This window comes from Amphiura filiformis, unplaced genomic scaffold, assembly GCF_039555335.1.
Source record: "Amphiura filiformis unplaced genomic scaffold, Afil_fr2py scaffold_58, whole genome shotgun sequence".
In the NCBI taxonomy this organism is placed as follows: domain Eukaryota; kingdom Metazoa; phylum Echinodermata; class Ophiuroidea; order Amphilepidida; family Amphiuridae; genus Amphiura; species Amphiura filiformis.
In genome coordinates this window covers 248,031-261,778 of record NW_027305522.1, presented here as the reverse complement: position 1 = coordinate 261,778, position 13,748 = coordinate 248,031, and the positions used below count along the sequence as shown (strand labels likewise).

The following is a 13,748-nucleotide window of genomic DNA, read 5'->3' as shown; positions in this document are numbered from 1 at the left end:
TTTAAGAACGTTTTAAACAAGTTATATTTTGGGTTTTGGTTTAGGTAAAAACATTTTTAACAACATTTAAATGTCTGGTTATACTATAAAGGCAATTAAAACGTTTTAAAACGTTTTGTATGAAAACACACTACAAAAATTATTTTTAATATATTAAAATATTATTAATATTTTAATATGTTATTGTAAGCTATTTTTTGCAAACATTTTTTGTCAAATATTTTGTCAACACTCAAATAAAATTATGTTAAAATATTTGCAGTAGGTTATCAAAAAATGATTTTTAATGTTATTAAAATGTTTTATGCCCTTTATATACCCTTTATATAACCAGACATTTAAACGTTTTATGACATTTTAAAAATATCATTAAAAAAAAGTTTTTGCTTTTTTAACCTTTTGCAAATGATGTCAAAAACGTTTTGTTTGCTGGGCTGATCCCAAACCTAAACGTAATCCTATTCCTAAACAACTCGTAACACTGACTGTATCCCTAACACTAACGCTATGCTAACTTTAATACTAATCCTAACTTAAAATGCCTCAAACCCTAACTTTATCCCCCTTTTTGAACTAATCTCACTTCAGACTGTTCCCAAAATAGGCTGTTCCCAAATTCTTGCCCTGATGTGCCTACATGTACCTATTTTTAAGCCCAATGTGCCTATTTATGTATGTGCCTTTGTGAAGTGTGTGCATATTCATGTATTCATCTGTAAATTTATAGGCTATACATATTAACAGGGCCAAAGTTTTCTATTCGCCACTTGCACGGTTCCGCCATTATGCACTATATGCGGGGAGAGCCTCGAACTGGCAGCATACATGAAAGGACGAATTACGTAACTTTACACAGAATGTTATGACTGGTTCAATTCCCATTCATGTATTCTGCCAGTTCGAGGCTCTCCTCGCACATAGTGCATAATGGCGGAACCGTGCAAGTGGCGAATTAAGACTTCTTCCCACAGAATGAGAAGTAACTCACTTTTATCTCCCAATTTAGAGTTGATGCATTTATAATGAAAGGCATAAAAATCAGCGATGCTGTCAATTGTATTTAAGGTGGCTGTGTACTCTCAGACATGCATGTAGTAAAAGTGCAATAACTTTGTAATTATTCGCATAAAACATATAAAAGTATACATTTTTATGAAGGCAAGACATCAATAAATCTTAATATAAATACAGATTTGGGGTAAAAACAACAATTTTGAAGAAAATCACAAAAAGTGAGTTTTTGGCAATATTTGTTAGGTACATCATAACAAAAAAACACTCTTTCCAAAATATTTTATTTTGTTTTTAGCTCAATCTTGAGGCTCCATTCCAAAAACGGTTTTTTTATTTTTTTGATATTGGCCTTATTTTTTGAGATATTGACCATATAAGGCATCAAAATGAACTTTTTAAAATTCAAAAAACGCCTATTTGCACAAAATGATGCCCAAAATCGGAAATAGACCAAAATATAAAAAAATGAGAAAACCGTTTCTTGAGTCGATCATGCTTTTTTACGATGATCATATTTGCTTACCTATAGATGCTGTATTTATTGAGTTATCGTGTACCTAAATCGTCATTTTACCGAGAAAATGAACATTGAAATAATGGCCGTTGAAGTTTAAAGTGGTCACATTTTGCACTTTCATCGAATCTCACAGGAGAATGCGACAGTTTTCGTTTTTGTAACTTATATTACGTGAACATCGGGTAAATCCACAGCCCCTTGAGAAGTTTGAGCGAAATCCATTCATAACTTGATATTTAAATCGGGGAAAGAACTTGAAAAACCCACATTTTATCAGCTAAAACGGAGCCATTTGAACACTAGGTTTTTGTGAAATCAGTGCTTCCGTGGTGTTTCCATAAGATGCGCCGGCGATGCAGATAAGCGTCGGCGTGTGCGTCAGCGTATTTGTGCGTTAACAAATTGCGCGATACATAACGCGATGAGTTATTATGGCGTGTACCTTGCTGGTACAACAAAGATTTTCTTTCCTTTTCAATTTCAAACACGAGTGGAATAGGGAAATAAAATCCTTAAAATATTGCAGTTGGAGTTTACAAATCTGGATTTTCATTCCTTGTATTTATAAAAAACATAACAAGGTACAAACATATCATAAAAACTCAATTTTGAGAAAGAAACAATGGCTAGAGTACACAGCCGCGTTAAGTAAATGATGTTTATTTACTTGAACATTCATGATTGTTATTGACCAAAGTAACAAAAAGGCCATGCGGCATATCTGGTGAAATTTTCCATATTTTTTTTCCAACATGTTTTCAGCAAGGCGATTAACTGGATGTATATCAATGTTTAGGACAGGCATGTGACCCACATTCAAACAATCATGTTATTTGATAGGAAGGGACACTCAGGGTCTAACTCACTGGGCCAAAAATATGGGACCTTGAAACGTTCCTTTCTTGTGTCATATTTAGTGGACCAAATTGCCGAAGAGTCAAGGTGACTTATTGCCATTGTGATAAAAAAAAAAGTTATTACTCATTGTGTGGTAACAGGTCTTAAATAGTAGTAAACAAAAAGGAGTTGATGTGGTAAGTTTGACTTGGTCTGCTTTAAACAAAAGAATCTGAAAAAAGTCATGTAAGCCTACCTCAATGCAGACTTGTATTCAGGGGAGTTTTTAACACCAGCAAGTAAACTGGGTGCCTCCACTGAAGTGGTGTTAGGCTCGACAACTCATAATGCAGCTCCAACCAAACCACTCCTGGGTTGTCAGGATTAGGCTTTTGGATGAGGCTTTTGGACAGTGGTGGCACCACAGGGGGGAGGGGCACCACAGAAGGGGGGCATGGGGTAAATCCACCCCTAGTTAGAACTCTTGCCCCCCCTTCCCCAGTAAAAACCCAAAATTACAAAATTTCCACTTTTTGCGGCAATTTGTCGCAAAATTTTTTGATTTTGCCCCTCTGACCTTTGCAGAGGGGCAATTGGAAATTGCCCATGGAATTGGAAATTTGCCCCTCCCCTGAAATTCACTTTGCCCCCCCCCCCCTGAAAAAAATTCCTGCTGCCACCACTGCTTTTGCTGTATCTGTAATATAGTTTAGGAATTCTACGGTATATATTTCTGTATGGCCAACTTCTATCTTTGTGATTTCACTCAGCAATCATGCAATCAGGTCAAACGTACCACATCACAATTCCGTAAAATATATGTATTAATGTATATAAGATTTTATTTATTAGTTTATATTGTGCTAAGTTTTCATTCCATACAATTGTCATGTGCTTTATTTTTTATACTGGTTTACCCACCTTGCTTAATATTTTATACTGACTAAAATTGAGGGTTTGGATACACAAGACCCCATGTCCAAATTGGTTTCAACATTTTCAGAAAGAATATCTTTTTCACAAAATGGACATGAGGCTTTGTGTGTAGAGCCGTCAAAATAGTGTTTCAGTTTGTGTAATATTATATGCATTTGTGTACTTCATAGATATTATGCAAACAATGGTGGGTGACATTGTCATTGGGAGAACGAGTTGGCGCAGCGGTTGTTCCCTCGCCTTGCACTACTAAGGTCCTGGGTTCAAGCCCTGCCCATGCCCAAGCCCTGTATGTGCATTTGGTTTATCCCAATTCCATGCTTGCTCTCGAAGGTTTCTCCGGGATCTCCGGTTTCTCCCGGTTTCCTCCTGCTTTCAAAAATCGGAAATCGAGTTGTTTGGTTATCAAAAACTTCTTTCACCAAATGAAATTTAGGGGGAGCTGCACATATAATTGGTGTATGTTACAATCTAAGTGCAGATAGGTTTGTGCTGCAGTTCTGCTGCAACAGGCCTAATTGATGTGATCTGATTGTGATGATTCACCATGGCAGCGAAATATAGCGCTTCGAATCCTTTAAGATCTGGAAAACTTTATTTATTTATTTTATTTATTTATTGTCATCCAAATACGATAAGTACATACTTAATGTTGAAGGGTATTACCTAGAATATGTTTATAACTACCCTGGTCAAATAAACGTATTTTATTATTTAGAATTTGAAGCCGATTATGAAATTATAATAGTCGGTGACATTGGAAAATGCGATTTGCAATGGGGAGCTGTGGTTAGCAATCTTGATTTGGATTATAAAAACTTGACTTGCACAATTATTGTCTTCGGGTATGTGGGTAACCATTCTGTATTAGGTCTAGTTCACTCCAGAACTTTGAAATATATCAGAATCAAGTGAGAATTTTGGCATTGTAGAAGAAAATACAGAAGAGAAAGATCACCTCACTATCATGAAATGCATCAAACCGTACTGTTAATTAAGACACTCTTACCAGTCCTGTACAATGATTTTATAAAGTCGATAATATATTATCGACTTACATCACATGGGCGCAGCCATTTACAGTTGGCACCAGGATGTCTTGCATGTGGCTTGAAGCTCTACGGTGGTCTTCCTGTAGTTTTCAATGGCAAGATAGTAACTGTGGCCATTTTTCTGCTTAGAAAATTGTGTTTTGTGCTAATTTAAAACAATATTACAGAAAATCCTCTCGATAACTTTTTTTATCTCTCGACAAAGTTTTTACAAATATTGTTTTGTCCCGGGTGTTTTGTGCATTGTATGTGAAATTTAGAGTCGCCCGCTGCTCAAAATTTTTGCAGTAAGCAGTTTATCAAAAAGTCATGATTCATTTTCAAAATTCTCCTATTCATTTGTGTGTGCAGCTGAAAATCATCCAACCATCTGACAATGGGTGGTCTGCTAATGGCTGCCTCCATGAGCTGTACTCGATAATATATTATCGACTTTATAAAATCATTGTACAGGACTGCTTACAGGTATTCTAATAAAACTTGTCTCTGCATCTCTCTGAAGTGTGTTTGAATACAGTAATAGAAGATGACATGTTTTTAGATGTAATCAGTTAAAATTTAAAGTGTACTATACTGAAAGATAGTGTGTTGACAGCCCGGTGGGTTCAGTCTTCACTGACGATGGGTACGCATGATGGTTCCCATTAGGGTACTTTTCAAGAAATATCCGCGGAATTTTCTAGGACAAAATTGTTCGCGATTGTCCAAATTAGGGGCGTTTTGGAACAAAATTGTCCTTGTAATGAAAAATAGGGTGTATTTCTAAGACTTTCATCCGCATTTTAACGCTACAGTTTTCGTTTTTTGTATTTTTCTGTCCGTTTTTTTAGTAGTTGATAGGGTATTTTTTCCGAAAAAAATTGTCCTCATTTCCCCTTGAAATAGGGTCAAAATTCAAAATCCTCCTTGAAATGGTAAAAATAGGGATAATTTTTCAGAAAAAATGTCCTCAATTCCCTGTGATAAGGGGGTGAAATGAAAATGCGTCCTCAAAATGATCAAAATAGGGGGTGTATTTGGGGGCAAATTTTCCTTGATTTCATGCAAAATAGGGGGTAAAATTTCACAAATGTCCTCGATTCCCTGTGACATAGGGGGTCATTTTCAAATCCTGGAACGGTCATATGTCCTACCTTTAAATACAAACTGAACCCACCGGGGTTGACAGCCTCTTCCCCACATCCCAACCTTTCCATCATCAAAAGGACGATTTTGAAGTTGAAAGCACACATTTCTTATGAACCCTGGGAATATGTTTGGGCTGTGAACTATGTTTTTAGATACGTAAGCCAAATGTGTTTAAAGTGGGTTGACCCATTTATTATTCATATACATGCATTGGAACTCTATAGGTACTTTCAAATTCACATTTTGCCTTTCATATAAATAGGGATTGATAAAGAAACATAAAATTGTCATAGGTAATGACTGAGACAAGTGATGAAATCCTATCATCATCCTCTGAATAGTATTACACTGCTGACAACATACCCTTATACTATGTTGTATTTAACCATTTTACACTATTTACAAAGACCTTTCGCACTGCCTGATACAGTGTAAACATGAAGTCAGACTCTGATTGGCTAATTGAACACGTCATCATCAAATCCCCGGGAATCAAATCAGTTCATTCACTAATTAATCTGTGTAGCATTGCGTGACCTAGTTCTTCTTCAGCTAGTACAAAAGGTCTTTGCAAAATTCTGTAATATAGAAGTGATGACATTGCATTATTTTGTTTACCACCATCAGTTTGAATGATTTGAAATATGTGACAAGCTGAGTGAAACTGATATGTAATGCAAATCTTTGCTAATTTATGTGTGACTATTATAGAGAATATTTGGTTGCCTGCCATTTTATATTTATGATACAGTCACTGTTTTTAAGTTACTGGCAGAATCTTCAGTTAATTACTTCTTGTGCCATATATGGGCATTTTTTCCACAGGGGGTGTATGGATTTTAACTGGAATATCCTATTAATTAATTTCTTCTTCTTTCTTCCTTATTAGTGCCTCCCTCATATGTATGAGTATTATCACAATGCGTACAGACAAGCTGTACTTATTTTTTACTCTGGAACCTAGAGTAGATGAGTGTATTTTTGAAGTACAGTCAACAGTACCGGGATGATCCCCTGCTCTTTTCGAATAGCCTGTGATGTTCTTTAACGTGCACACTGCATTAATGTCAGGAATACATGTACACGGGACTGACGGCTTAAAGTGCCATCCGAAGCACTAAGCTATGTGATGATACATGCTATGTGATGATACATTTACATATGATAGATACGTAGCATACACATCATGAATGAAGGTTTATGTTTTATGGCTTATTACCAGTGATCCATTTTAGTAGAGCATTGCCATTGTTAAAAAGCATAGAAAATCAAATTTCAGTTGCTAGTTCTTGGCCATGTAAATGATATCTAGGAAGAATATTTTTTATTTTCCCAATAAAATTTGATAGACTAAGTTTACCAGAAACTAAAGCTCTTTTTGTTCATTATGAATAACTAGATCCATCATTTTCATCAGGTGCAGTATTGTGATAGCATGTGTTAATCTAAAATGATGTGGCATAAGCGTTCAATCCTGAAAGAATCTTTATCAAGGGTAAACTATCATTGTTACTTACGAAATATCAGCCTGAATGAAAAAAGTATCGAAACTGAAATGATATTACTTACAAACATTACATAGCAGATAAACCTTGGTGTCTTAAAATGTGGTTTATTGAGTGTAGAAAACACATGTGTAACAGCAAGACATAAAAAGTGACTTTCAATATTTTGTACATTGTCTTTATGACATTTTTGTATTTTACTTGTATAAATATCCATTAATTGCTTCTCATTACTGTACATTATGTATTAGAGAAAATATTTATATATATTTATTTTGTGATTGTTCTTTCAACAAGTATTTTGATTTGCACATTAATTAATGAGGTCTGTATTTAAGGGATGGGGTATGAACGTTTGGACAGTATTTATTGTGGGACATTAGAGCACATCAGACATATCGAATTGCATTCTGAATATGAAGAATGTCCTTCTGATATCAAATCATTTTGATTTTTTGAAATTCGCAATGTAATACACATTTTATGGCAAATCATTAAAAATTGATATTTTTTATATTTAACAGTACTCGAAGTAAACTTTATAAATCTGATGATATGTACTTAAAAAGTGTATATAGGTGGGATGAAAAGCCGACGATCAATTGAAAATGTTGACCTTTCTTATTGAAGATATGGATTTTTTTCCCAAAACACCAAAAAAATTAGGTCTTTTTGGGAAAAAAATCCATATCTTCAATATGAAAGGCCAAAATTTTCAATTGATCGTCAGCTTTTCCTCCCAACTACATACACTTTAAGAATATATCATTAGATTTATAAAATTTACTTGAGGACTGTTATATATCAAAAATGTGAAAAATATCAAATTTTTATAATTTGTCATAAAATATGTATTACGGTATATCGTGAATTTCAAAAAATGAAAATTATTTGATATCAGAAAGACATTCTTCGTATTCAGAATTCAATTTGATATGTCTGATGTGCTCTCATGTCCCACAAAAAATACTGTTGAAACGCTTAAAACGCTCATTCCAGATCCCTTAGGGTGTCATCTTTTTAATCAATCAACTAAGATACATTTCATTAAAACATTGTACTTGTGTAAAAAGCTTAACTATAATAGTTCAACATCTTACAGCCATTTTCACCTTGCGACATACACAGTGACAACATTTTTACAGTAATTTGGCAAACATTAACTGTAGCATTTTCCACTGCAAAAAAATGTTTAAAAAAAGAACAACTCCCTGAATAGAGCTAATCATTGGAGTGGAAAATAGCAGCTGGGAACTGAAAATAGCAGAACTATCACAACGTTAAAATACGCATCCCCCCCCCCAAAAAAAATGCCAAAGGTCCAAAAAGTCCCCTTTCTTTTAACACAAAAAGTCCCATTTACGAGCGTAGTGAGCGGAAAAAAATAGAGGTTTTTTATGCCTTTTTGGTCCAAAAATGTCCAAATCCGCCCCAGTCGAAAAAGGTCCAAATTTTGGGGGAAAAAGTCCACTTTTTCAAAATTAGCACCCCCACAAAATAAATCCTGGCTATGGGCCTGGTCTCATAGCAACCTTTCTCACATGAAACATGACCTACACCAACTGTCGTGTGAGAAATGCATTGGGTCAGTACATGTCATATATTATGTTATTTGTTTATGAACTTTTATATTGGATATAATTTTTGTGTACATTAGTGACAAATCTGTATTATTTTGCACATTTTTCATTAAAGTGAAAATCGCTGTTGGATATGTTATACATACATAGACAATAAATTTTTTTCTTGTATGGTGTTAGTACCAGGAACTTTCACGATTTATTGTTACATTTTGATTTGGTTCACAATTTAACTCTTCTCTATCGGTTTTACACATGTACTCAAAATGAGAATCATTTTTCACAATGGCATGGTCAAAATGTATGTCTCATGGTCGGCAATTCTTTCCAAGAATATGCAGATTAGATCCGTATTTCGTTCTAATCATTCTTCCGGAGTGTTTTGGTTGATACCAAAGTTTACTACAGTAACAAACCAAAACATCATTTTCAATAAGCTGCAATTTGTCACTTCTTAGTGACAAACATCATAGCATTTCTCCCCGGGGGTCACCCAATTGTGGCCTGTACACCATCCGTGATAATCAACTTTTGAAAAGCACCCTAAACAAGGATTTAACCCTTGGCTAAAACGATACCCTAAACAGCATGTTTTCACACCCTAAACAGGGATTTATTCCTTGCGTCAAATTTCATACCCTAAATTTCATTTTCGCGTATTAGCAATTGCAATTTTGCTACCCTTTTTTCAAAAAAATTTTCATGTTTTTGACACCCTAAACTACTCATGAAAAACTACCCTTTTACGCGTTTTTATTATCGCGGATGGTGTACAGGCCACAATGGGAGTGACCCCCCGGCATTTCTCACACTTGATAGCTTGGTGGTGTATAATGATAGACAAAGATAAAAAAAGACTAGTTTGCGTCTGACGTCACCTGTCAATCAAACTCCGAGCACGGTTTGTTTACAAGTGTCGTGATGATATGAGTTGCTGAACACGGCGGTAAAAGCGGGCGCCTTATTGTTAATTTTGCACCTTTTAACATACAAACCATCTCAAAAGTTAGGTCTTAATAGTAGGAAACTTTTTTTGGCGAAGGCACCATGTCCACAATGCCTAGAAAAGTTGCTTTTTGCCTTGTAAGAGTAAGTATTTTTCGCCATTCACTGCTATTCCTTTTCTCCGATCGGCACCAGCCAGATGAATCGACCTTCCTTATACGCGCTATTAGCCAGTCAAGGATCGTAGATAATTTGATTGACAGTGACGTCAGACGCAAACTAGTCTTCTTATCTTTGTCTTTCAAGGATCGTAGATAATTTGATTGACAGTGACCTCAGACGCAAACTAGTCTTCTTATCTTTGTCTTTCATTATAGTTCATGATTACTTTTCAACAGGGGTTAAGCTAATAAAGGTTGGTATGAGACCCCTTAAGAGTGTAGGCCAGTATCCAACAAGAAAAAGAGAAACACTTCAATTGTTGATTAATATTATGATTAAGTAGGAAATGAGGTGTTAGAAATAATTATGATGAAATATTCCCTCGCTTCATTAGTAAGAAAATTGCTTTATGCATAATGATCGATTGTGTTCTCAATGTCAACTTGATGCTATTAATGATGTAAGCATGTATGGTGTGAATAGAAGCATAATAATGATCTCATAATGTGGTTGTCCTGTTATGACATTGACTTTGGACAATAGAAAATACAATGTGTTTTTTTATTAATATCTAGTACTAGATTGAAACTTGCAAACTACAGCATTATGAAGTACCACATTCACAAGGTATGCAAAATAAACCAACAAAATCTGAAAAAACCCTAATCGTGTCTTTTCTTTTGATTTCTGATAATTATGAAAAGCATTGTAATTTTGTCAGGTTTAACTATTTTAAAATGACTATGTTTGCATGCATGCTGACCACAAGGTAAGTTATTATTATTTTATTTTTTACAAGTCACTCCACCTTATATAATAACAATTATGCAGTTTTTAATTTTGATGTGACCAATAGCACATACACAATGTGTGAAATAATAGAAATAATTGTCCACTAATAAAATTACTATCGTATGTTCGCCATGTTACATGTTTTACTCATGTAGTTTAGACAAATACATTTAGGCACTGGCAGGGTGCTTATGAATAATAACAGCATTTTTGGTATTTAAAATGAATTGCTCAGTTTCTTCTTAAATTTTGATATATGTTTTACTTGCCATTGTAATAATAAATAAATGAAGTACTCCTATTCCAGAAAAATACAGCACTAATATTTTTGAATAAAAAAATATTATCCTGTTTTGCGAAATGAATCGGCTAAATCTTAATCCTTTATTTAGTTAACTGGCACTATTTGGCCAAATTTATGAATTAAGGGCCAAAAACGTGCATTTTTAGGGTGTTTTCATATGTGGTGACATTCAAGTCGAGACTTGTACAAAGACTCTGATTTCAATTTATGCATTCTATATTTTGGAAAAGACATTTTTCATTCTTAAACCAATCATTTAATTAAAGTAACATAAAAAGGTAAAAATTAGAGCAAAATTTCGGTCTATATTCGAGATTTTGAATGCCGAAAATGCATGTTTTTGCTCTTTTTTTTCAGGAAATTAGTAAAATATTTAACTTTTTCTTTTATCTCCCGTTAGTACTATAAAATGAATGATTGGATTTAGCCTATTAGGCCTATGTTTCACAAAACTTGGTAATGTTTTTTTAATCTCAAAATATGAGTGCTGTATTTTATTGGAATGGGGAGTAGACAGTAAGTTTTATTTTAATTGATTAATGTATAGCACATCAAACAGAAACACCTAAAACCCGGGCCTAAAACAAACTACCGTCGGTCTCGGGGGGCACTTCAATGTGAAATGGATATAGGTGCAGGGCTGGCACTTTCGCACTAAGGGGCATTCGGTGAGAGCAAAATGTAAAAAATATGGGGTCATTTGGTGAGAGCATGATTTTTGGCATTCGGTGAGAGCAAAATGTAAAAAATCTGGGGTCATTGGGTGAGAACTTTTTTTAAATGGAATCTTTGGGTGAGAGCCGAAACAGCGCAACAGAAACCTCGAAAATCGAATTTCTAGTTCTAAATGACTTCAAATTTCTCTGTTTTTTCAAAGTGACAAAAGCATACAGTGATAAATGAAGTTGTTGTTAAAATTGAACAAGTAAGGGTCTTTGGGTGACAGATCAAATGAAATAATAGGGGTCTTCGGGTGACAGAGCATGTGTTCGTAAAAAACATGGGGTCTTTGGGTGACAGCGACGCTGAAAAGGGGTCTTAACAGCCCTACATACGCGTCACCTCCAAAGTTGAGTGCCCCCCCCGGGCCATCAGTCACTTGCCATCAGTACAAATTGCATCATGGGACAAAGGCTTATTCCAGTTACATATTGCATAATCAAAATGATCTGATTGGTTAACCAAAAAAATGGATCCTAATTTTTGCTCAGCTAAGTGTGAACAATTTAAATATTCTCAGTGTGTCAAGCTTTGAAAACTTACTTTAAAACTGTTTGATCTATTTCAGGTTCAAGAATCTGTGGATAATCTGGCCGCAAGATGCACAAAGTTGGAATCAAAAACGGGAGGAGGAGGAGGAACTGATAATAATGATACTGGTAATAGACGAACGGAGGATGCAGGAAAAGGAGGCGCCACAAGAGGACGTGGAGGACAACGAGGACGTGGTGGCCGTGGTCGTGGTGGATCCAAACCAGGATCGGAAGCACCATCCCGACGTCCTTCTGTTGCGTCCAAAGCACCACCTCCTGGAACAGGACCTGTGAGTGAAAGAACATCGTTGCAATCCGCAGCATTACCTGATGATGTACAGTAAAAAATATTTGACAGAATCGGAATAATGCAGAGACGTATAGGGCTCCGGCTGGGACATGTTTGTTTCCATCAAAGTCAACTTTGAAAAATGCAGAAAATTGGCACTACTTCCCATTCCAGAAATATTTGGATTAAAAAAAAATTATCCTGTTTTGCCAAATGCAACATAGCTAAATCCTAATTCTTTAGTTAATCCTAACTGGCAATGAAAGGCAAATTTTAATATGTTTGCAACTTGAGGTTAAACCGCGTTCCATTGTTTAGAACAATAGAAACCGGCTCCAACCGGACGGAACCGCCCGGAACTGGCGGTCGACCGCCGGTCGAGTTTTGATTTCATCCCTAACTATTTTTGTACCTAACTACTCCCTATTCCAGAAAAATACAGAACTCATTTGTTTGGATTAAAAAAATATTATCCTGTTTTGCCAAATGAAACAGCTAAATCCAAATCCTAATGGCAATAAAAGTCAAATTTTAATATATTTGCAATTTGAGGGAAAATGGAAAATGCAATTTTGCATGTTTTCTTACAATTGTAGTCACAAAATTGGAAGACTTGGCACAAGTCTAAGCATTCAAAATCTTGAGTATAGGGTAAGAGTTAGCTCATAATTTTAATATTATATGTTATTTTTGCTAATTTGTTTTTTGTTCATGTTCAAGGTCGAAAAACACCCTAAAATTCATGTTTCGGGCCCTTATTTCCAAAAATTGACCAAATATTCAAATAATTTTACTTTCATTGCCAGTTAGGACTAACTAAAGGATTAGGATTTAGCTGTTTTATTTGGCAAAACAAGATTATAGATAATATTTTTCTATCCAAAAAATTAATTCTATATTTTTCTGGAGTGGGGAGTAGTTCCAGCAAACATGTTTTGGTTTTGGTCAAAACATTAATAACATTTAAATGTTAAATTTTAAACATTTTTGAAACATTTTATATGAAAAACACTACCGTACAACAACATTTAAAAATGTCAAAATGTATATTGTGAAATGTTTGGACAAACATTTTTCCAAAATATTTTGTCAACAGTAGTATTAAAGGGGTACTACACCCTGTGGTAAATTTGTGACTATTTTTGCATTTTTCTCAAAAAATAATAACACACTGGTAACAAAAGTTATGTATATTATTGGGCAAGGGATCCAATTACTACACTGAAATTTCAGTAACTCACGACAAGCGGTTCAGCATACATGATAGGAAATGAGGTACATCTTAGCGGTACCTTATTTCTTATCATAAATATCGAACCGCTTGTCTTGGGTCACTGAAATTCCAGTGTAGTAATTGGATTCCTTGCCCCTATAATACACATAACTTTTGTTACCAGTGTGTTATTAGTTTTTGAGAAAAATGCAAAAATAGAC

At 34.9% G+C, this 13,748-nt stretch overlaps 1 protein-coding gene across 1 annotated transcript in view; it reads left to right on the top strand.

Annotated features, from left to right (window-relative positions):
* Nucleotides 1-13,167, top strand: part of LOC140144479 (uncharacterized) — a 167,233-nt gene extending 154,066 nt beyond the window's left edge. Inside the window, 1 exon segment of the mRNA XM_072166289.1 lies at nucleotides 12,061-13,167. Coding sequence (XP_072022390.1) covers nucleotides 12,061-12,369 — 309 coding nt within the window. The 3' untranslated portion in view covers nucleotides 12,370-13,167.
* Nucleotides 13,168-13,748: the final 581 nt, after the last annotated feature.